The sequence below is a fragment of the Carassius auratus genome, chromosome 8, assembly GCF_003368295.1.
Source record: "Carassius auratus strain Wakin chromosome 8, ASM336829v1, whole genome shotgun sequence".
In the NCBI taxonomy this organism is placed as follows: Eukaryota; Metazoa; Chordata; class Actinopteri; order Cypriniformes; family Cyprinidae; genus Carassius; species Carassius auratus.
In genome coordinates, this window is record NC_039250.1 from 7,721,475 (window position 1) to 7,746,115 (window position 24,641).

Below are 24,641 nucleotides of genomic sequence, written 5' to 3' on the forward strand. Positions count from 1 at the left end.
TTCCTTCAGAAATGGAGAAGACAGAAAGCTGCGGAGGCAGATATTTGCAGCAGTAAGTCTGTGATAGTTTGTCTCTTTTTATCAAAATTCCTGCTGTTATAATTTGTACAGCATTTGTTGTTTCTTAAACTGTTGCACTGTCCAAATACCCACACTTGCCATCTTTTCACTTGACCACTTGATTACTTATTTGAAGTCTTTCCTGTATTTGGCCTAGTGTTCGAGTGAGCATGATGACCACGAGTGTGTGTCGAACTTTTCATGACCTGATGACTGTGTTTCCCAATCCTGATCCTGGAGAACCCCAGCACTGCACGGTTTTGGCGTCTCTCTTATCTGCCTTGGAGTCCTTCACTGATGAGCTGATGAGTTGAATCAGGTGTGTTTGATCAGGGAGACATCTCAAATGTGCAGTGTTGGGCTTCTCCAGGACCAGGATTGGGAGCCACTGCCTTATGGGACACTTATGTGTTTAAAGAGATTTTTAATATCTAATTATCAATATTTCACATACTGTACTAAACACATCACAGTCTTAATAATCCAGTTTAACACTTGTATGATATTGTACAAGCCCCAGGACGGTCTCATCTGACACTATCAAAAGAATTCATATGACTATAGCTTGTTATTAATTACTTGCTTTCAATAATGGATTCATTTAACATTTAATTTTACAGCACCTTTACAGAGGCTGCTTTTATGGTCTAAACAAAACACAGTGTAATGTATAAGTTGAATGTAATGTAATATTTCTGTTTTACAGGATTGTTTGAGGATAACACTGCAGTTCTCCATCACGCACAAGGACTTCACCTCGTTAACTCTTTATCCCCCACACACACAGATATGGTCCCTGGATCAGTGATTAGACTTTGCAGTGGTTAGATTTTTGCAGAAGATGTAACTTTGTTTTATTTATAAGCTCATAATGAATACATTACAGAACCAGTGATGAAAACAATAGTTAAAAATAGTATTTTTCGTATTTATAAAGCATTTTGTTCTCTTTTTCAAGCTTCATACAGTGATCTTTTTAGACTTTAATTAAGAGTTTTAGTAAAGGAGATATTCATACACAGTCATCCCCTCGCTCCAGTAATGAAGTGAATTCATGATGTTATGTCAAAGCTAGCCGGTGTTTTGTTTTCCTGAACACTTTCTCTGTCTTTCATTGTTCAGACAATCAGTGTTTATTTGATGCTGTGCTGATAGAGTTTTATAGATGATATTGCACACTTGACATGCATGTCTTCATGGTGTTTTTTTGTGAGTTTGAAACATTTACATTGTGTTGTATAACATTTTGGTCAATTTAATTTTTTAAATAAAATTGATCTTTTTCCAGTGTTCTCTGAAAGACATACTGTATTTACTGTTTTGTTTTTTAATAAAAGCATTTTCATTTGCATACTGAAAATAGTTAATGTTTACAACATAACTGCCTTTTTATTCTTTATGGTGGCAAAAACGAGCTTGGTGACAGAGGATGCAGTGTAGTAATTTGGGCATGTTGTCTTTAAATGAGTTTGACATATCAATAAATAATGGAAGATCCTTACAAAAATATGCATGTTTATTATGCTTTATGTATTTATTTGTTCATTCATTCATTCATTAATTTATAATTTCTGTTTTTATTCCTAGGGTTCAAATGGTAGAGAATGGTAAATCACAGAAACACAAATGTGAACAATTTTAACTTTAAAACACAATGTAATATACAATGTAAATTTAGAAGCACGTCATTTGATTAGTAAATATATTTGTCTTTGGTCAAAAAAAAAAAATACAAATCTTAAAAATGTGTCTTATATTTAATGAGAGGAATCTATCTGTTGGATACAACTGCGACTGCTGGGCATGTGCACATCAATATTGCCCAATTTTTGTCAAGCTGAACAACGGAGGAAGGTGAAGACGTTAATAAAACAGAATCTAATAAGTAGCAAGCTTAATCTATTGTTAACCGAATCTATCCCTTCAGCCGAAAAACGAAAGACATCTGTCATACATGGATAAGGAAGTGTGACGCTGCTGCTCAGCTTAGATGTCATTGGCTATGACTTTTCAGGACAGTCTGTGGTTGGACTATCTTTTAACCCATATTAAACAGCGCATCATGTTAAAAAGTATGTTTTGCTCCTATCATCACATTAGTAATATATTAAGTCAACAATGAAGTGTTGCTATCTTGAGAAAAATGACATCTTTAGCGAGATCCTAATCCTAACCCTAAGCATAACTTCAATGAACTACAAAAAACAGCCCCCTAGTGTTGCCTTTCTATAGATAGAACGACGGAGGCTTGTGGGTAATGTAGTTTAAAACTTTTTCTTAACGAAACTAAATAAATTATTTATTTTAAGGTAAACTGGATATCTAAATATGTTTATTGTGCAAACCTCTATGATATATTTGAGAGGCAGGCTGAAATGTGGTATTTTACAGTGAGCAATATTTAAAATGCTTTTATGCCAGCTTTCCACTTATTTCTGAAAACTGAGCTCAACATTATTTTATCAGCATAGCATAAGTAATAATCCTGCCCAGTTTCTCTTTGATATGTTAATTGGACTCTGATTTACAGCCATTTGAAATGTACAGTTTTGGGCTCTTCCGGGGGGTGCTACTGGGCCCCTGGGGGTAGCAGGGCAGTAAAACCTACATATATGTATTCTCCTCATCATGAACAACAAACTGAGCTGAGTCACATTTATATCGGACAGTTTTCACAGTCCTCTGTTTTCTATTGTATTCATCATGGCTATTATACCTTTTGACAGGACATTGTGAGGCCATCTGATGAAACATGGAAAAATTAGAAAGAAATGATTTAATAATGAAAATAATAGATTATTTCTTTGATTTTTGAAGTAAATGGCAAGAAATATAATGGATGAACCTGCAACAACTTGCCATTATCTATTCCCCACTGTAAAGCAGTAATCAAGGACAATGTATACACATTGTGATACTTCACTATTACACAAGGACAAATTCATGCAGTGCTAAGAATATTAATTTATATATATATATATATATATATATATATATATATTATATATATATATATATATATATATATATATATATATATATTAGCATTATATATAACTAATTAGCCGAAATCAGTGTAAAAATGTCCTCCTCACCCCCGTATCTTGCTCCTCAGGTGCTGGACATCAGTAATGTGCGTGCTCTTGGTTTTCATGCAGTACAAGATCCACGTTGATCATTCCTGCTACATTCTCAGTTATCCCTCAAGTGTTTGTAACAATAAAGCCCATGGCACCATCTTGTAATGCAGAATAATTAATCTTGTAACTCCCTGTATTTCACAAAAAAATGTGCATATTTGTTACTAAAATATAAAAAAATACTTTCTGGTGTACTGATGTCCCAGATGTTATTAATCCGATCAAAAATGTTCATGTCTTAAATAAAAAAATAATCCCAATAATTAATATGTCGTTTTTTCCAAGTCTAAAATAAACACATATGAGCCTACCTAGTAAAATGATGTATTTACCAAGAATCTTCAGAACACAATATTCACCATTTTCATTTTATTGAAGCATAGACTATAAAGTTGATAAAGTAGCATCAAGACAAATAAGATTCAATGAAAATAATTATCAAAGATACATTAACCTCATATATAAATCAGTTCCCACAGATGAGTGATGAAATGTCCTTAAAAGTCACACAGTCCCATTCAGTCAACTGTGATACAGATCATGTGATACATATAAGACATGAGATACTGTTCCAGAAAATAATGATTCCTTATCACATCTAAACTGGTTTCATCTCCCCATCGTGATCTTCTTCTCTCGTGTCTGGAAACAGTTTGTGGTTGATATCCAGCACTGATGTGGTGTAGCTTGTTCTCAGCCAGAGGATCTCTCAGTCCTAACATCCCAGACCTGGTCAAAGTGAAACACACAATGCAGAAGAAGTTGTTTAATGGACAGAGAGCGCAGCTTATGTTCTGTGTGGTTTTAGCAGGGTGAGCAACTATGACCCTTGTAGTACTGTACACTTACCATTCTTCAAGCTGCTTTAAGACCTTTTGAGAAGCTTTTTCTCTGAAGAGAATTTACCACATCCTCTTCTTTCAGTCCTTTCAAGAGCATCACTTGGTCAAAACCCCTCATTTGGCTGATGAGATCATCTGTACAAATAAAAATACTGCAATAAATATGTCATTCTGCAAGAATTAAGAAAAAGTTACAGAAGCAAAGGTCTTGCTCATGAGAAATTAGCATGTGTAGTTCTCAGAGACTCTAGAATTCATCTGTTGTTGCAGTAAATGTGTTTTCTTCCTCTAGAATCTTTCTCCAAAGTTCCTGACTTCTCTCACAAATGTGTTTTAGTCTGTGCAGTGTAAGGCCTGGCTTCAAACCAATCAACTATCAATTCACAATTTATAAAATAACATTTAGAAAACAATGAAATAATGTACATTGGTGTTTATATCAACTAAACCAATTTCATGATACTTGTCTGCTTTTAAAACAGGTGGTGTGTTTTTAAAAACATAATATTAAAAATGTCCAGTCACACTTTGCTAACATGCTGTAATTGTAATAGTATAAAACGAAATCAAGGCTGACATGACCAGTTCTGTGAGAGATCATCATAAAATGTTGTATAACATTGCTTCAACACACACATACCAGAGGACTTCTGTTTGTTTGAGCTCAAGATGGCCATCTTCATTCCTCATCCTGAGCAAATCATATCCTTGGTCTTCCTTCTCTTCTGTGAAACAAGATAATCTCTACTTACTCTCTGTGCAATTAATATTGCTCATTAAACATAATTAAGTTAATTTAAAGTAAGATTCAGACCAGAGCATTTGATAAGTAAATGTTGATTAAAAAATATTCTAAACAAATGTACCTGGGAAGAGCTGATCATGGCAAGATTCGCTGAGACTCAGTAATAGCTCTTTTAGTTTTTAGGAAGGTTTGTGAGGGTTGGCTCTTGAGTGAGCTGTTGAGCTCGATATTTTAGACCTGAAAAAGAAGAACAGCATTATCTGAAAAAATTCCTGTAAGACAGAAGGAAGGACATATTATTAATTACGTGCAGCTTGTACATTACACCTCTGTAAAGATGCTGTATAATTAAATGTTAAATGAATCCATTATTGAAAGCAAGTAATTAATAACAAGCTATAGTCATATGAATTCTTTTGATAGTGTCAGATGAGACCGTCCTGGGGCTTGTACAATATCATACAAGTGTTAAACTGGATTATTAAGACTGTGATGTGTTTAGGGATCATTTTTAAGACTTTGACCCTGTCCAGATACCCACACTTGCAGTCTTGGCCACTTGAGAGTGTGTGTACATGACAGTGTGTGAACGAGACTGTCCCCGGTCTTAATAATGCCAAAGCACAGCGTCCTTAACACACACTAAACCTCTCCAATACTGCTCCAGAGCGCTATACAAAGCTTAGTGTATCCCATCATGCATCATGTTTTGGAATAAATCGTCAGACTTTTTGCCGAGATCTCACAAGAGGTCATGGAAAGCTGTCCAATGTACAGTATGTGAAATATTGATAATTAGATATTAAAAATCTCTTTAAACACATAAGTGTCCCATAAGGCAGTGGCTCCCAATCCTGGTCCTGGAGAAGCCCAACACTGCACATTTGAGATGTCTCCCTGATCAAACACACCTGATTCAACTCATCAGCTCATCAGTGAAGACTCCAAGGCAGATAAGAGAGACACCAAAACCGTGCAGTGCTGGGGTTCTCCAGGATCAGGATTGGGAAACACAGTCATCAGGTCATGAAAAGTTCGACACACACTCGTGGTCATCATGCTCACTCGAACACTAGGCCAAATACAGGAAAGACGTCAAATAAGTAATCAAGTGGTCAAGTGAAAAGATGGCAAGTGTGGGTATTTGGACAGTGCAACAGTTTAAGAAACAACAAATGCTGTACAAATTATAACAGCAGGAATTTTTGATAAAAGAGACAAACTATCACAGACTTACTGCTGCAAATATCTGCCTCCGCAGCTTTCTGTCTTCTCCATTTCTGAAGGAATCCCTCTCCAGAAACACCACTGGGCTGACTGCCTTTACGTCTTTTCAGCTAAAAATATAAATAATAAAAAAGGGGAGAGAAAATAAAATTGAATTATATACAGAATGTTAATAATGATCTGTGAGCAAAATATTTATATATATATATATATATATATATATATATATATATATATATATATATATATATATATATATATGAAAATAAATATATATATATATATATATATATATATATATATATATATATATATATATATATATATATATATATATATAAACTGATATGAATGAACTGCAAGATGGAAAAATACATGTTTTATTATTTATTTTTAATTTGATTTTTTATTTTTTTTTGGACTCACATTAAAAGGTATTAAAAGCATGGTACAGAACACATGATTACTGTGATATCTGTCATATAAAAGCACATAAAAACACTAGCATTACAGTGATACAAACATAGCTGGTTTGGTGATTATTGTATTGTTGTATTGATTATTAATATATCATAGTAAAACTACAGTTACAGTTACTAATGTCCCATTTACTGTGTTTTAACTTCACATTTCATTTATTATTGTGTCGTGATTACCATGATTTTACTACAAATACAACTTACATCATTGATCCTGAAATTAATAATAATATAAAACGGAATCGAAGGTCTATGGCACGTCACGTGACAGATAGAGTTTAATCACACTAATTAGCAGCTGTGTTCATTTATTTAAACGCAATGAAACTCAAAGACAGCCGCGGATGACCGATATAATACAGCGATTAAACATATGGCACTAATCTGATTAATAAAGAAGACAGAATACATTTGATAAAAGGCATTAAAAGAGCGTATATACGACTACTCACCCAAACTGTGGAACTGATAGCAAGTATCGCGCGATGTGTGCTGAATGAGACTTCTTGAACGTGATTTCATAGCGATAAACATCTCATGTCCTCGTGTCGAATTCTGACGCCAAAAGTTTCCCACTGAAAGCAATGAAGGTCGTAGTGCTTCGATAGTCGACGCCGAGAGGCACATTTGGCGTCATAAAAGTGACGCTAGGGGCGCTTGACCATGCTTCGGTTTTTGACGCCTTTGGAGTGAGAATGGGTTGTGTAACTCGTTACCATCACGTGGTGCCCTTTAACCTTTGTTTATTTAAAGGGCACAAGTAAAGGTTGCACGTTTGGCCACACACACACACAGTGATGGTGAGGCACATTTATGTGTTCTCCTGTGCTCTGCTGATTAGTATTTAATAAGGTGATTTTCATATTTATATACTCAATCAATCATATTCTGCATGCTGGAATGTCATTTGTCATTTCCAGAAAGATGTCACATTACTTGTGGAGGACGGCATGTTTAATAGATTCATGTGGGGGATGTGACATTCTCCTGTGTTTTATGGGAAAGATTACTCAAGATTTGAGTGCGTCACCGAGTCAGCGTCTTCCCATCGAGCAGCAAACAGCAGCCGACAGGGCTGAATGTGTCCTACCTTTGAACCCTGTGGACTGCAGGCTCTTCCCTCCATCTGTCAAGGTGTAATCAAGGTGTAAGAACTGGAGAAATGTTTCTATTAGCTTTCCAGTTCATTTTAAAGGCAGGCTAGCACATGTATTCCTGGAAATGTGCTTCCTGCTAGTGATGTTCAATCAGCAAATGAAACTGTGACCACATATCAGCAAAACGTCAGTCAGCAAGATATGTTTAGAAAGTCACTTTTAATATTCAAGGAGAAATCCCAAGGTTAAAAACATAGACACAAGAACAGCAACTAGTGAAACACAGATGAGGGTTAACACGAGAGGGTCATTATCTCTCTTCCCATGGCCTCCTCTGCCCCCTCTCCTCATCATCTTCTGTCCTCTAATCCTTCCTGAGCCTTCTGTCTTTCCTCCGTTCTTCCCTGTGCTCTGTCCTTCCCTCTTCTGGAGATCCCCTGTGATGTTGAAACTGTGATTCAGTCCGATGTCTGTCAGGAGAAGGCATCCGCCTCATTTCACTGAGGTCTTGTGTAATTTAATCTCAGATATGATATATTTGTTTTAGTCTGCTGATCAGAAAGAGTTGGTTTATTGAGCCATTTTCTATTTGGATGCTGTTAAATAGAGAAAATTCAAAATTGATTCTTGATTCAATGAGTCAAGAATCACTTGAACAACTTAAAAAGTTATTAACCCTGCTTGTTAACAAAACAGTTAAACAGGTTATGTGAACCGAATTAAACAATAAAAAATGACAATAAAATAAATGACATGTAACAGACACTTTATACTTTACTGTACATCAATCTGAAATAGATTCTTTAGTCAATGAGTCAGCAAATTCGAGAAACACTTAAGTGAGTAACTGAGAATTGCAAAGAATTCATTCAGACATCTGGTTTTGTGAACCGAATGAACTGATGAACAAAAAATATGACTTGAAATTCGATTCAGAATTTCAATTTGTTCTTTCAGCACTGAATGAATACTGTATACTGAATACTGTACTATGAGTCAGTCCGAGTTATTCTTGATTAAGTAAGCCATTAATTCGAGAGCTGCTTGTGAACCAATCATTCAAACAGGTTTTGTGAACCGAATTTAAAGATGTAACTTATACTGTACTGTACAGTGATGCTGCAAGCTGGATTCAAACTGACCTCCACAACTGATACTCAACTGTTCGTTTATCGCATCCCAATATGACACCAGTTTTGTAGATAGGATCCTCCCTTGGTATCTTCCCTCATGTTTTCCAGCTCCCTCCACACCACCACCGCTCTCGTCTTGATCACAGAGAAAAGCAGAGGTAATTAACAGCAGACAGATGGTGGAGGGAAACGGGACACAATGCCCATAATTACTCTTTTCTGAACCGCTGTACTGAGAACACTGTGGGCCATCATTACATAATCACCTTATGGGTCAGAACACGGTGGAAACACGCGGAGATGACACAACACTTTCTCACAGCAGACGCCACAAACGATGAATGATATCCAATCTCGCGAAATGAAATGAGTGCAGACTATTTGCAGTACTTATGTCCTCCGCACTGTCAATCAAACGGACCTCTCTGGGCAAACGATGCTGGAAATGTTGGCAAGTTGCATTGAGCAATGACACCGGGGAGTCTGGCTGAAGTTGGCACCGATATTCATGACTGGCATTTGGCTGTGAACCACTGCCCAGGTGCACTGCAGTGCCGGCGGAAGATGACTGGCTTTCTCAGCAGGTTACTGTACTGTGGATGTATAATTCAAGGACAAACACGTGCCTTTGTGGTATCACCTGAGAAATTCATTTTTCCTTGTTTGACTACATTCTAAATGTCTGAGTTCTGTAAATGCCTAGAAGAGAATTTGATATGGCTTCCTTTGTGCATAAACGTTATATGCAAGTCTGTGTGATGGCCAAATTCAGTTATCCCTTAAAAGCATGTGGAGGCTTTCTTGTCAATTATTGCGCTGGGCTTCAAGAGGGAAAAAAGAGGAAAGCTTGTATTATTTTGACAGGGCTGGCATGTGAATCCCTTTAGTCTGTGGGTCTGCTCATGCGTTAACAATCGGTTTAAAATTCAGATAGGGAGCAGAGTTATGCTGACATCTGTCCTCTTACATTGATTTATGCACCCCAGTGTGTATAATCTGAAGCATTTTTATTTGTGTAGAAACACTTGAGAAATCTGTGAGAGATTTTCATCATTTATCTTACTCTTGAATGACTTTGAAAGTCTACATAACTGGAATCAGTAAAAAAAAATTCTTTTTTTCTTTTGAGGAATTAATACTTTTACTCCACAACGATGCATTAAATTGATCAGTGGCAGTGAAGACTGTCACTAATATTTAAATAAATGTTGTTCCCTTGAAAATTTTATTCATCAAAAAAATGGCATATCAAATCACATATTAGAATGATTTCCAAATGTGACACCGTAGATTGGAGTAATGATGCTAATAATTACGTTTTGACATCACATTAGTTCATTTGAAAATATATTCATATAAAAAACAAATAGTAAATACATGATCTTATTCTGGACAAACAGAGTCTGTTAAATATGTAAAGTGTCCAACCATTTGACCAAACCGTGGACAAAAACAGATCACCATGGACAAAAAAAATTAAAATTATGTTAAAAATAATTGCACCATGGGGCCTGTTTATAACGCTCTGCAAAGCAAATGTTGACTACATTAGCTGAAATGTGTCTTTCAATTATTTGAATAGTCCTTGCAAACTTTGATAATTCTAGAAACTATTTTTGAGATGTGCAATTTTTGCATGATATGAAATTGGTTGTTAACAGTAATCTAAGAAAGCCTGTTTCTGCCTCATAATAAAAAAATCAAATACGTAATTGTGAGAAAGTTTAAAATAAGAAATAATGTCACATTGTGAGATTTAAAGTAGCAATTATGATAAATAAAATAAGCTGTGCCAATGTCATAGATTCAATTACCAGTTGCATGAACAGATAAAATGTGTACCTGCACGTTGCTATGGATAAAAGCAACTGAAAATGCATAAATGTAAAGACAAGAATGAAAATATATTAAGATATAAAGTCCTAACCTGTGACGCTTTACAATAAGATCCCATTAGTTTTACAATACAATATATGTAATAGTAATGAGCAATACATTTTTTACAGTATTTATTCACCATGTTAACTACCATGCAAAGGAAGTTGCTATGGTCAGCTTACAGATATCTTTTGTTAACCTTTTCCTTCTTTACCAGTACTTCCTGTGGAATCCATGATCTTCACAGTAGCACTCATATGGTCTTTCTGACTGACAAAAGTTGTGGATGTTTTAGTTGTTTTGTGATCATATGCACTTGTAACAGCCCTGTTTTGCTTCCCAGAAATGAAGCACTTAGTCAGGTTTATATTATATGAGGCATAAAGCATCACTGACATTATGTTTTACATCATAGTGGCACAATGCCACAACACCATCATCAGTACTGCGCTTCAGTGGTAAGCTTATTGAATCAGGACCTTGGAGGTGTTTTTCTATCATATATGACTGTCTGCCCTGCCGTCTGTTTTGAATGTGTGTGTGTGTGTGTGTGTGTGTGTGTGTGTTTGTGTGTGTGTTTGCGGCTGTTTTTCATGAGTCAGAGCAGATGAGACTCGGGTGAGCCCTGTGGGTCAGTTGAAGAGGGAGGTGTCACATCAGAGTCTGATCTCCACTGTCAGTTTGAGATTGATGTCTGGCCGTGACATTGCCAACTCAAAATCCCTTCTCACAGGCAGCTCTGCTGGCATCCGCCAACATAAAAATACACATGTCACCCTCTGAGCAAGACAGCACTGTGTATTTATCACAGATTGCCACCAATGAGTTCTTGGATGGATTTTTGAGGTTGAGGGATATGTCACCTTCAGTGTTTCTATTTCCTGTCACACAATCTACCTTTGTCTTTTACTCTCTCTCTCTTACCTCAGACAAGAGGTCAAATAAGGGTTAAGTTTTGTCCTTAGGAAATTCTCTTTTGAAATGTATGGTCTCTATATTTGTATAAACATCAGTGCACAATTTTCCACACCACAATCTGTCAACACATCTTACTAGCAAACATACACTCATTCACACCCTGTCACTCTCTGAGGCAGAAGTCTCCAAACTCATCCTTTCTAATCATCCTACTTCTTGTCCGCCTAAACCTATTCCATCTCATCTACTTCAAGCCATTTCTCCTGCAGTTGTACCTGCACTCACTCACATCATTAACATAGCCCTGCACACTGGTCTTTTTCCCTCAACATTTAGACAGGCTCGTATAACCCCACTACTTAAGAATCCCACCCTCAACCCATCTATAGCCGCGTTTCCACCGCAGGAACTTTACCCAGGAACTAGGGACTTGGTCCGGTACTTGGTGTGTTTCCACCGCAGGAACCAGGAACTAAATAAAAGTTCCGGGTAAAAAAATGCCCCCCAGAAAGTCCCTGCTGGCGAGGTGGTACTTTTTTAAAGTTCAGGAACTTTCGGGGGCGGGACTTTGGCGCTAAACATGCTGATTGGTTGAGTTCACGCAGCATTGGTTGAGTTCAACCACCATTTATTCGGATCAACATTTTCAAAATATTACTGTTATTGTGTCATGAAATGTAATTTTAAAAGTATTTCAGGCGAGAATGTAGTTGTTTGAAACTCAAATCTGTTGTTTATTTATAAAGACAGCGCCTATTTAAAAATGTGTTTCGCCGATCTCGTAGACGGTGAGCTCCCCTCGATCAGCGGGAGCTCAGTCCTCATGTATCCGCAGAGAGCAGCCTCTCCTGGGATAGACTTTCTGATATGTGCCGCTGGCTCTGATGTGTCTTTAGTGGTTAAACATAACATATAATTCAGCTGCGGGGTAAATCTAACAGGTTTTCTTTGGTCTGTATTCAATTTATCTATATGTTAAAATGAAAATAAAAAGGCAAGTCTATATAATATTTCTTTCATTGTAATGGCTGTATATAACGTTACAATAATCCCTGAACTAAGTACATTTCTACAGCTGTTATTATGTTTAAATGAAAATGAAAGGAGGCAGTGGTATTTTATGTCCTATTTCGTTTTATTGTAAATATGCTGAGGGGAAAATTGCAGTAGCCAAAGCAATCTGAGTTCACGCAGCATTGGTTGAATTCAACCACCATTTATTCGGATAATTTTCAAATATTACTGTTATTGTGTCATGAAATGTAATTTTAAAAGTATTTCAGGCGAGAAGTAGTTGTTTAAAACTCAAATCTATGGTTTATTTATAAAGATCATGCCTATTTAAAAAATGTGTTTCGCCGATCTCGTAGACGGTGAGCTCCACTCGATCAGCGGAAGCTCAGTCCTCATGTATCCGCAGAGAGCAGCCTCTCCTGGGATAGACCTTCTGATATGTGCCGCTGGCTCTGATGTGTCTTTAGTGGTTAAACATAACATATAATTCAGCTGCGGGGTAAATCTAACAGGTTTTCTTTGGTCTGTATTCAATTTATCTATATGTTAAAATGAAAATAAAAAAGGCAAATCTATATAATATTTCGTTTCATTGTAATGGCTGCATATACACATTTCCCTGAACTAAGTACATTTCTGCAGCTGTTATTATGCTTAAATGAAAACGAAAGGAGGCAGTGGTATTTGATATCATATTTCGTTTTATTGTAAATATACAGTAAGGAAAATTGCAGTAGCCATGACGAGCAGACTGAAGTTATCAAGTACGCTGCTGTTTATAAATTTACCGGACTTGCGTCGTCGCGGATATCACACTCCTGAGACGAATGCACAAAGTCTGAACCAACTACCGAGGATGCACGTCCAAAATCAGCGTACTTTTTAAAAAAAAAATTTTATCAGCGGTACTTTGTATTGAGAAACGCGCGCAGACCTACGTCACCAGTCTATTTGCCTAATCTACCCGGTACTTTACACCGCGGTGGAAACGCAGAAAGCAACAGGTCTGGGGGGAAAAAAGTTCCTGGGAAAAAAAGTTCCTGGTACAAATGTTCCGGGTAATTTCGGTGGAAACGCGGCATATTTTAGAGAACTACAGACCAGTTTCCCTTCTTCCCTTTATTGCAAAAACAATTGAACGAGCTGTGTTCAAACAACTTTCTCACACAGAACAACCTCCTTGACATCAACCCATCTGGCTTCAGAAGTGGACATTTAACTGAGACTGTCTTGCTCTCAGTTGTTGAAGCCCTAAGCCTGGCAAGAGTGGAATCCAAATCTTCAATACCTATCTTGCTTGATCTGTCCGCTGCTTTTGACAAGGCTAACCACCAGATCCTCCTGTCAACCCTATTGGCAAAGGGCATCTCAGGAACTGCACTCCAGTGGTTTGAGTCTTACCTATTAAATAGGTCCTTCAAAGTAACTTGGAGAGATGAGGTGTCCACATCACAACTTATAACTACTGGGGTGCCTCAGGGCTCAGTTCTTGGACCACTTCTCTTCCATGTCTACATGGCATCATTAGGTTCTGTCATTCAGAAACATGGCTGTTCATATCACTGCTATGCTCAACTCTACCTCTCATTCCATCCTGATGATCCGACGGTAGCTATTCGCATCTCAGTTTGTCTAACAGACATTTCTTGCTGGATGATGGACCATCACCTTCAACTCAACCTTGACAAGACAGAACTGCTTGTGGTTCCAGCAAACCCATCGTTTCATCACAATTTCATCATCCAGTTATGCACATCAACCATAACTCCTCAAAAACATCACAAAAACCTTGGAGTTATGACTGATGATCAGCTTTCTCAGACCACATTGCTAATACAGTCCTGTCCAGTAGAATTGCTTTATTCAACATCAAGAAGATCAGGCCCTTTCTTTCAGAACATGCTGCACAACTCCTTGTTCAAGCTCTTGTACTGTCCAGGCTGGACTATTGCAATGCTCTCTTGGCAGGTCTTCCAGCCAATTCTATCAAACCTTTATATATAATCCAGAATGCAGCAGCAAGATTAATTTAAAATGCCGAGAAGAATGCACGTCACACCTCTTGTTTATTAATTTGCACGGGCTACCAATAGCTGCTCTCATAAAATTCAAGGCATTGATGTTTGCCTACAGAACCACCACTGCCTCTGCACCCCTTTACCTAAATTCATTACTTCAGACTTATGTGCCCTCTAAAAGCTTGTGTTCTGCAAGTGGACGTCACTTGATTGTGCGATCCCAAAGAAGCACAGTCATTTTAACTTTTAAAAATTAAATGTTCCCTCCTGGTGGAATAACCTGCCCAACTCAATTCAAGCAGCCTTCAAAGAGTCCTTAACCATCTTCAAGAATCGACTTTAAACATCTCTTTATTTGACCCTCAAAACTATAGCACTTTCTATTCTAATTCTATTCTTTAACAAAATGAAAAACTTGCATTCTGTACAGTATTCATTTACTGCTTGTTTTCTTAAAAAAAAAAAAAAAAACAGTAGTTTTGCTAATCTTTTTGTATTCTATATATTTTACAAAAGCAAAAAAAATACCTCTAACATGAGCTTGTTCTATTCTTTTTCTATTGTTTGTTGTAATGATAACATCTCCATAATCGTCGGGAAGAAGGAGGCGGGAACCGTTGGACAATCAAACGTCATTTTAATAATTCAAAATAAATGCAACACAGTGCATCAGCCCCTCACGGACGTAAAATACATAAAATAAAGCCCAGACCTGGTCCTCTCTCTGCCTTCACGGTCGTCGCTCCAGTTTTATATCATTCCATCTCCTACGTGGGACTCGAGACCGGCGGTAGGTCGCAGGTGTCACTGATTTCCCAATCATTCCACAGGCGTCGCTCCTCCCACGTCCCTCGGCCCCGCCCCACTCGTCACATACCCCATCGCCCCTCGCAGGCCGGACCTGCGGGAACCTGGGTGTAGGACAGACGAGGCGAGAGAAAAGGAGATGGAAGGATGAGGAGCGACAGACACGAGAAAAAAAATATAATAATAAATTCCGGTTCCCAGACGCACTGCTGCTCGGCCCTCCACCAGCTGGGTGATCTCCTCCGCAGTGCCTGGTGGCGGCACTGGACGGCTCTCGGCGGACGGCACGACACTCCTCCGCCGCCCGGTGGACGGCGACGGCTCCTCCGGTTTTGGGCAGCCAGCAGGAGTCCCCGTTCCCTGCTCCTCCCAGTTCCGGTGGATGGCAGCAGGCTCCGGCCCCCTGGCGAACGGTGCCGACTCCTCCGCTCCCTCACCAACGGCAACTGCCCCTCCACATCACGGGCGGCTGGCAGCGAGCTCGCCCATCCCCGGCATCTCGCTCCAGCCCACCGCCTCGAGCGTCCATGGCGGCACACTCCTCGCCTGCTCGATGGCACCGCGGATTCACCACAGTGGCGAGGGATCTTCAGCAGCGCGTCCCTCCTTCTCCCAGGCTTCGGCACCACTGTAATAACATCTCCATAATCGTCGGGAAGAAGGAGACGGGAACCGGTGGACAATCAAACATCATTTTAATAATTCAAAATAAACACAAAACAGCGCATCTGCCCCTAACGGATGACTGATGCACACAAAAAAAAGCAAACATAAAATAAAGCCCAGGCCTGGTCCTCTCTCGTCCTTCACTGATGTTGCTCCAGTTTTATATCCTTCCATCTCCTACGTGGGATTCGAGACCGGCGGTGGGTCGCAGGTGTCACTGATTTCCCAATCATTCCACAGGCCTTGCTCCTCCCACGTCCCTCTGCCCCGCCCCACTCATCACATATGCGTTTTCTTTCTTCCTTTATTTATCCTCAAGGGAACAAAGACGGGACATGACTGACTGAAACAGAGACAAAAGCCAACAAGACATGACACACAACAACAAAGGCAAACATGAATACACTACAGCAGGGTTAGGGTGGCAAATCAAAAAAAACAAACAAGGAAGGGGAGGAGGCGGGACAATAAAGTTCATGGGGGGAGGGGGGGGGGGGAGTACAGGGAGGGTGGGTGGGGCAGGAGTTTTAGGAGGACGGGACGAAGGCAGACGACGAGGGGTCCGGGCTGGTCTGGGCGGTGTGGGGTGGGGAGTGGTCTCTGGACAACATGACAGGACAAAAATCACAGGACATGGGACAACATCTACTGGACACGGGACAACATCAGTGGAGACAGAAACTGGCTCGGGATCAGTGCTCACTGCGGCTGGCTCGGGATCAGCGCTCACTGCGGCTGGCTCGGGATCTCTGGGGACAGGGTCTGGGGACAAGACAGGACTGGCAGGGACTTCTAAAATCTGAACAAGACGTGACAAATAATCAGACAGAGTCTTGGCAGCAATAATAACAGGCATCTCTTTACGAGCCGAGACAGACTGCAACAACGCTTCTGCTGCTTCCTCAGCCCTCACGACTGCTGACACATTTCTCTCAATTGCTGGTACAGGATCAACGTTCACCGCTGCTGGCTCGGGGACGCCAGCGCTCACCGCTGCTGGCTCGGGATCAGCGCTCACTGCTGCTAACTCGGGAGGCATCGCTGACTCAGGAGGAGACAGAGACACAGGACCGGAAGACCCCTTCTTCCTCCTCTTTCTCCTTGGCCGCGGTGCAGAGGTCACAGCTGGGTCTGAGACTGGTTGAGGAGGTTCGGTCTCTGGCAGGGCTGACTCCGTCGCTGAGGACTCCGAAGCAGACTCCCACGAGAACCGTCTCCCTCGTTTCCTGGGGAGACTGATGGGTGTGGGAGGCGCCTCAGGATTCGGAGAGGGATTTGCCTGATCCCCCAGTGTTGTAACAGCCAGGAGACGACCCTCTGGGATCACTGGCAGCTGGGTAGATGGTGGGGACCTCTGCGGCTCCTCCTGGGAGAAACTCTCCCACAGCCGGGCATAGTTGTTAAGAATCCACTCCCCCTGGGACGACACCGGGAGGGTGACACTCCTCTTGACAGTGGGGGACGACAACCAGCATTGCTGGCGGAACTCCAATTGACGTTGTTGAAGCTCGGTGGACATCCTGTCTGCTGAGCTCCTTGCTGGTTGGTTCATTCTGTTATGTGGAGGGTAGGGATGAACTCAATCACAGACAGGAATGCACAAAACACAGGATTTATTACGGGAAAAAAGGGGAAAACAAAACCCATGAGGGGGAAAACAATGACTAAGGCAGAGACTAAATAACTAAACAAGACTGGGTTGACACGTTTTATTTGTCACATTAACAGAAATATTTAAGCACATTATAAATGATAAAATGAAATATTTATTATTTTTTTGTCTGTCTCATTCTAAAGTTTTTAATGGTATCATGAATTATTCAAAAATATTAAGCAGCAACTCTTTTTAACCATGTTAATAACTAGAAATGTCTATTTAGCACAAGAAACACACACAATCTTATATACACACACTGCTACCATGAAAATAAAATAGATAAAAACTTATACATTGCAAAGCATTAAATTACAAAATATCAAACCAAGTGACTTTTATCTTAAAGAAAGAGCACAAGCACATTTTTCTAGCAATAGTTTGCAAAATACATGTTTGTTAGGTTAAAAATGATAAAACAATGCTGTTCAAAATAATCACAAAAAGTATTATGACAATTTGTGTTGGTCAATTGTTAAATCAATTCAATTCACATTTATTTATGTAGCATTTTTTTTTTTTACGATATTGCTTCAAAGCAGCTTTACAGAAGATGTAAGTTTATCCATTGTTTATGTTCACAGTTAATATAAAATGCTATCACCAAGATACAAGTTAACCATTTTATCATCTATCTTTGCTCCTTAAGTATCAGCATCAGTATTGGCCACCGAAAATAAAATGCCAGAAGCTTTCATGAATCTCCGCTTGAGTCATCTGTGGTGTGAAGAGGCCATTCTCCCTAGCCGTGTGTTTTTCTCTCCACTCCTTCAGTCTCTTCTGGGATGACAGTTTGTGTTGTGGGCTGTTTTGTCCTGTCTATTCTGTTTCTTCCATTATAAGAGACAGATTGTATGACTGCTAGCACTGCTAACCAGCCCCCTACACCCCTCTCAGCGGGGCAGCTCCAGCCCGTATCTCCACTTTTGCTGTCACATCCTATTACAGCAGACCGGGCTCTCGGTGCGTCTGCACAGCTTGTGGCAACGGTCCTCTATATCTCAGACCTGCTGCCCAAGGCCAGGAGTCTGACTGCTGGTAGACGAGGCCTATGGCCCTCATCGAACACCCATACGTGTGTGTCCCTCTCTTTACAAACTGTGTTTTCTATGATTTCTAACATCAGGTGTGTCAGTCAGAGGTCTTTTTTTGTGTTCACATCTGTGGCAACATTCAGTACAAGAGTGTGTGAGTGTGTTTATGTTTGCCTGACCACCCGGGTTATCTGCGGTGGTCCAGTGTCAAATGAGTCTTTGTGGAAGCAGCGGCTCATTTGCCTCTGGATTGATGAACTGAACTCTGCGGTTTTACTAACGAGGCCCTGGACGACAATGCCTCAGGCCAGAGCCCACATACATCACGTCACACACTGCCACCACGCTGTGTGTGGGGAAATATATGAGCTTTGGAAAGAGACACTGTCCTTCTGAAACCATCAACATCTGAGAGATCTATCTATCTATCTATCTATCTATCTATCTATCTATCTATCTATCTATCTATCTATCTATCTATCTATCTATCTATCTATCTATCTATCTATCTATCTGTCTATCTGTCTGTCTGTCTGTCTGTCTGTCTGTCTGTCTGCCTGTCCGTCCGTCCGTCTGTCTCTGTCTCTGTCTCTGTCTGTCTGTCTCTGTCTCTGTCTCTGTCTCTGTCTGTCTGTCTGTCTGTCTCTGTCTCTGTCTCTGTCTCTGTCTGTCTGTCTGTCTGTCTTTCTGTCTTTCTGTCTTTCTGTCTGTCTGTCTCTGTCTCTGTCTCTGTCTCTGTCTCTGTCTGTCTCTGTCTGTGTCTGTCTGTGTCTGTCTGTCTCTGTCTCTGTCTGTCTGTCTCTGTCTCTGTCTCTGTCTGTCTGTCTCTGTCTCTGTCTCTGTCTCTGTCTCTCTCTGTCTGTCTGTCTGTCTGTCTGTCTGTCTGTCTCTGTCTCTGTCTCTGTCTCTGTCTCTGTCTCTGTCTGTCTGTCTCTGTCTCTGTCTCTGTCTCTGTCTCTGTCTCTGTCTGTCTGTCTGTCTGTCATCTATCTATACAGAACAAAATACATCACGATGAGTTTGATGCGTTTGGATTGCAGCAGCTGTGATTGTTTCTCGACTATTTTATTACTATAAACACTATTGTTTAAACAACCCTTTTTCTTGTCATGGCGGCCATAATTGCTTTAACAATCTGCAATCACTCAATGACCTAAATGAATGGAAGTAAACTGAATTGATAGCTGCAGTCATCCAGGTTAGGTTTTAGCTAGCATGTGTGCTAATCTGCATGTTCTATTATAGGGACCAGTACGCCTCAGAGTTGTTCCTCTCCAGCTACTCCAGGGAGAACCATTACTGGACCAGCGAACCACAATATATGTACCTCGCAGAGTTACGGCGTGCATCTGTACGCAGTTTAACACCGTTGTGGCAGGTATTTCATGTTTCCATTCATTTTGTTTCTTTTTAAATATGCTTCTTGGAATTCACCTAATCATGTCACCTGATATTTTTTCATTTTCATTAAAAACTTTATAGTGGACATATTCCACCCTTTCATAGCATTATGGTTCCCTAGGCTATACCTGTAATGTTAGTCAATGTTTCTTGCACTGAAAATAGCTATAATTTAGTTTTTATATAACCATCCGCCTTCACTCTGGGTCTGTAAACTCTGGATTGAAATAACTCTGACCCAGAAGCTTTTTTATTCTTTTTACATTCTTGCAGCTTAGACGTATTTATCATGCTATTATTTCAGCACAATTGCTTTTCACCCAAGAGCATTTCCAGTTGTTGTGTCACAGATCTTACATGATGAACAACAGGGCCACGGGGTCCACACTGAGGGTCACAGCACCAGAGAACGTGCAGAAACATTGTTTTTAAAACAACATCATTTCAGTGAAAGTCTTCTCTGTGTATTTAGTCAATATCGCTTTCAAATTAAAATTTTTCCATAATAGGACAACATATATAGGTCATTTTGACATTATCATAATCATACAAACAGCTGAAATCCTGCAGACTGCATGTAAATCTTGTCTTTGACTTAAAGTCTAATCCTTCAATAAGCATTTAACACAATCTACCTTTGTGTCCTTTGTGTGACATTTCACTCAATCTCTATTCAAAGCAGAGCCAGGAAGGGTTTGATGGTTTAATACATCTGGCAAATTGATTTAAAACATGTAGCTTGAAATAACAGACCCTGTGGGTTCATTTATATGTCCAGACAGAGGTGTAATGTAGTTAATTGTGTTGTCTTCATTATTTAATATTAGCATAAATCCCATTAATCCAAAGAAAAGTTGGTTGTTGGTTACATCTAAATTCATTTAAATATCAAAGTGTATTTTCTTAAATGTTATTTTTTCCAGTTGCATTGATATAATGTGATGATGAAACCATTTTCATAATGTCTCATAATGTCAACTTTAAGGCTCAAACCAATGCTGCATGAAGGAAAAAATAAGAATTAATTAGGTCAACTACTATTCAGATAGCCTATTCATATTTTATCTCTTGTCCTCTTGTTACATCAATAGGCTGCAACAACATTTCTTTTCATACATAATGCATGTAAATATGTCTTGCATCATGAATGTTAGAACAACTCGAACCACTGAAGCTGACATAATAGTACAAATGTGACCTGTATCATCTGTGCCTGGACACAATAGCTGGGGTGGCCTTTAAATACGTCTGCTGATTTAGACTTTTCACTGAAGCTGGCATTTGAGAGCTCTGATTTATACTCTGATCCAGAGGGAGAGACATAAAGGAGATGGTCAGGGTGACCTTTATCCATCCATTGCTTTCTGTCCAACCACGGAGGATGTGTCTTATAGTCTTGCTGTGTATGAACTAATCAATTATTGTCATCACAGGCAGGCACATAAGGGGTCTAAACAAACTTCAGAAAGCTTTGTTTATTATTGAATCGTTAGGGTCTTTGCAGATACAAAACTCACTGCTCTTCAGCAGTTATTGACAAGATAAGTGTTCAGATTAACAAACGTGTTAAATAATTAATGATTTTTTTCAGTCATATGAGATATGGGTCATCATTCCTACTATTCAGTACATTTTAAATAATGTCATATATGAATATGTTGGATTAAAAAAAAATAAGATCACAGTATTAGTTTTCTTTTATTATATTATATATATTAATACTTAAATATTTTTATTTATTTATTTATATTTTTTATTTATTTAAATATATATTTATTTATTTATTGCAATATTTTGTAGAACTTCTATATACAGCACAAGCATTTTTTTTTTTCTTTTTTTTTTTTTTTAGGTGTTGGAGCTCAAAAAGTACTGCATGCAACTTGAGTGACCCATACCTACAGTATAATGTGATTTTGACAGATTTCTTTGTGCATATCAAGTTCTGTAAGTCAATCTGGTTTTGTGAAGTTAAACATCACTTCTTAATCATATGAATGAGATCTAGTCACTCATGTGAAAAGTGTCCCTCTTGTGTTTACAAGTGGTATTACATGAATAATTCTTCCCTGCTGAGAGTAGATTCAGGCCCATTCAGCTTTACTTTTATTCATAATGATGGTAACCTAAACCATAAGTTAAGACAGCTTCACATGCTGTACATAAATCTAAAGTATGCTTAATATGATGATGTTTAGACCATGTCAGATCCTCTGTGTTCCAGCTCAAATGTTCTCCTGCAGGAACTGGACATTGACTCAAATGGATGTACCTTATGTGGACTTATTTATTTATTCATTCATTCATTCATCTTGGTTATTTCTGTCCCAGTCGAGCTGGCCTCACACTTTTGAGATGTATTATTCATTCAAGCGTAGCTGCAGGCACTGTAATCTAGAGGGCACACCCTTCATACTTCATGCCAATACATATTTCAGCAGCAATAGCAATCTTGAACTTCAATCCAGAGCTGTGCAGGGTAAAACATTATTACTGACCTTTGACCTATAATCATGTGTGATATCCAGAGGGTGGGCTTTTATTTATAATGCATTTCTTAAGGAGCAGTGTTGCTGTATGTGCATTCTGATTGGTCCGTTTACAATCAAAGGAGCCTTTATGCAATCAGCCTCCTCTGTAAAGCCTGACTTTTTACATAATAGTCAACATTTGTGCTTTTTTTTAAGAATGGTTTGTTGAACCTTTAGACATATTTCTTTAAAAAGTTTGCATATGTGTTGTGTCAGTTTTATTAAATGGCCCAAACTGAACAAAAAAATAAAAAATACAATTTAGTGCAGTTGCTGATATTTATATGGCCATAAAGTAGGATCAAACTCAATTAAATAAAATGCATATAAATGCCAGTTAACGCTAATTCCCAATAACATTTCAAATCATAATTCTTCAAAAGTCTTATTTTAATCACACTTTAAAAAACTTTATTTTTTATTTTTTAATGCAGTATGGATAATTAAGAAAATATTGCTTCAGTATTAGTGTGTTCATCTTGAAATATAACTAAAAATATAAAAGTTATTCTTACACAGCAAAAAACACATGAACCTGACCTGAGGGGGGGGGGGGGGGGCATTTTTATAATTATTTTAATTTCAGTTACTAAATTGACATTTTACCTGCTGAAAAAGACTAAGCTTTCGGTCAGATGACAGAAGGCATGTAGTAGATTGTCATATAAAATATGACACAGTAGGCTTTACAGGGTTAAAATTATGTGTTTGCATAATGTCCATCTAGGTTATGTACACTACTAAGGCTACGTTTACACGACAACGATGTAGTCAAAAACGGAAAAGTTTTTCCCTTGCGTTTTTAAAACGTTTCACATATACACAACAGTGTTTTCAAAACGATTCATGTTTACACATATCCTAAGCCAAAAACTCTGTATTACATGTAAACGGCCCCTAAGTAAACTGATTGAAATACTAAACAGATAATTTAGAATTATTTATTTTTTTTTGCCTCCTCTGATGAACCGTCATTACTTTTTAAAAATGTTTCCATGTTTATTGTGGTGAGAAGCATGCCTATTTTCTGATTAAAATTAAATAAGGGCTTTAGGAAACTGGAGATAACTGCAAAGCCACCACACTGTACTTCATCTCCACTGCGTGAACTCAACTGCCTGTTAATCTTTTCTAATTAGTATGTGCAAGACAGCTGAATCAAAACATGCCCGCTAGGCCACTGGATCACAATTTGCTTTAGTCTCCATTCTGAGCTGCATCTTCACTCCAGAGTGTTTTTACCTCATTTTATGCTGCTCTTCTGACATGCTTTTTCTGTAGGTGCTAATTAGGTCCATATGCCAGATTTTATTGAATTCTTGTTTTTTTTCTCACCTTTCATCACACCTAACGTGGATGTGCCGAGGGATAGAGATGCTCTCGTACCCTTTCATTTCAGTGACAGACCCAATCCAGGCCACAGAAACAGGCTTTTGTCCTCTGCTGAGTTCACACTTGATGCACCTGTGCTGCACAAAAGGTCCCTGTACACGTTTGCATTCTTGCTTCTATTCCACACATCTAAGGGTTTTATTAATTATAAATTCATGGCAGTCTGGTTTAGAGATGTTTTGCCAACAGAATAGCCATCAGGATTTTAATTCTTTTTAATTCATAGGTTGAAACTGTATTAAATTTAGAATTTTTCTCTGATATGTAGAATGCATTTTTATTAGACGTATTCCTCTAAACTAAGTTCAGTAGTGCCAGATTTTTTGAAAATATGAACAAAACATGTTCAAATGTTACCATATTGCTTCGACGTAGGCTTTTTAACATCCTAGGAAACTGTTCATTACACAAAAAGTTTGTTTATAGTAGAAAAAGGTTCTTAAGATCAATAAAGTGTATTTACACTAAGAAAAAAATATTTGAGGAATGCAAAATGTTTATTTTTTATTTTTATTTTTTTATGACATCTCTGCAAAAATCCCTTATTGGTAAAGTGCCAAAAAAAATTAAATAAAATGTCCAGCACATTTTTAAATATATATAAT

The 24,641-nt window shown here is 38.6% G+C and overlaps 1 protein-coding gene across 2 annotated transcripts in view; it reads left to right on the plus strand.

The window, feature by feature from the left end:
• LOC113107158 (tight junction protein ZO-2-like) overlaps positions 1–24,641 on the plus strand; it is a 296,039-nt gene that overhangs the window by 209,111 nt on the left and 62,287 nt on the right. The window contains exon 1 of one of the 2 annotated variants that reach the window (XM_026269459.1): positions 19,929–20,090. The exons of the other annotated variant lie outside the window; for it this stretch is intronic. Coding sequence (XP_026125244.1) covers positions 19,944–20,090 — 147 coding nt within the window. The 5' untranslated portion in view covers positions 19,929–19,943. Of the gene's footprint in view, positions 1–19,928; positions 20,091–24,641 lie in introns of those variants that run through there. 2 annotated transcript variants of the gene reach the window in all.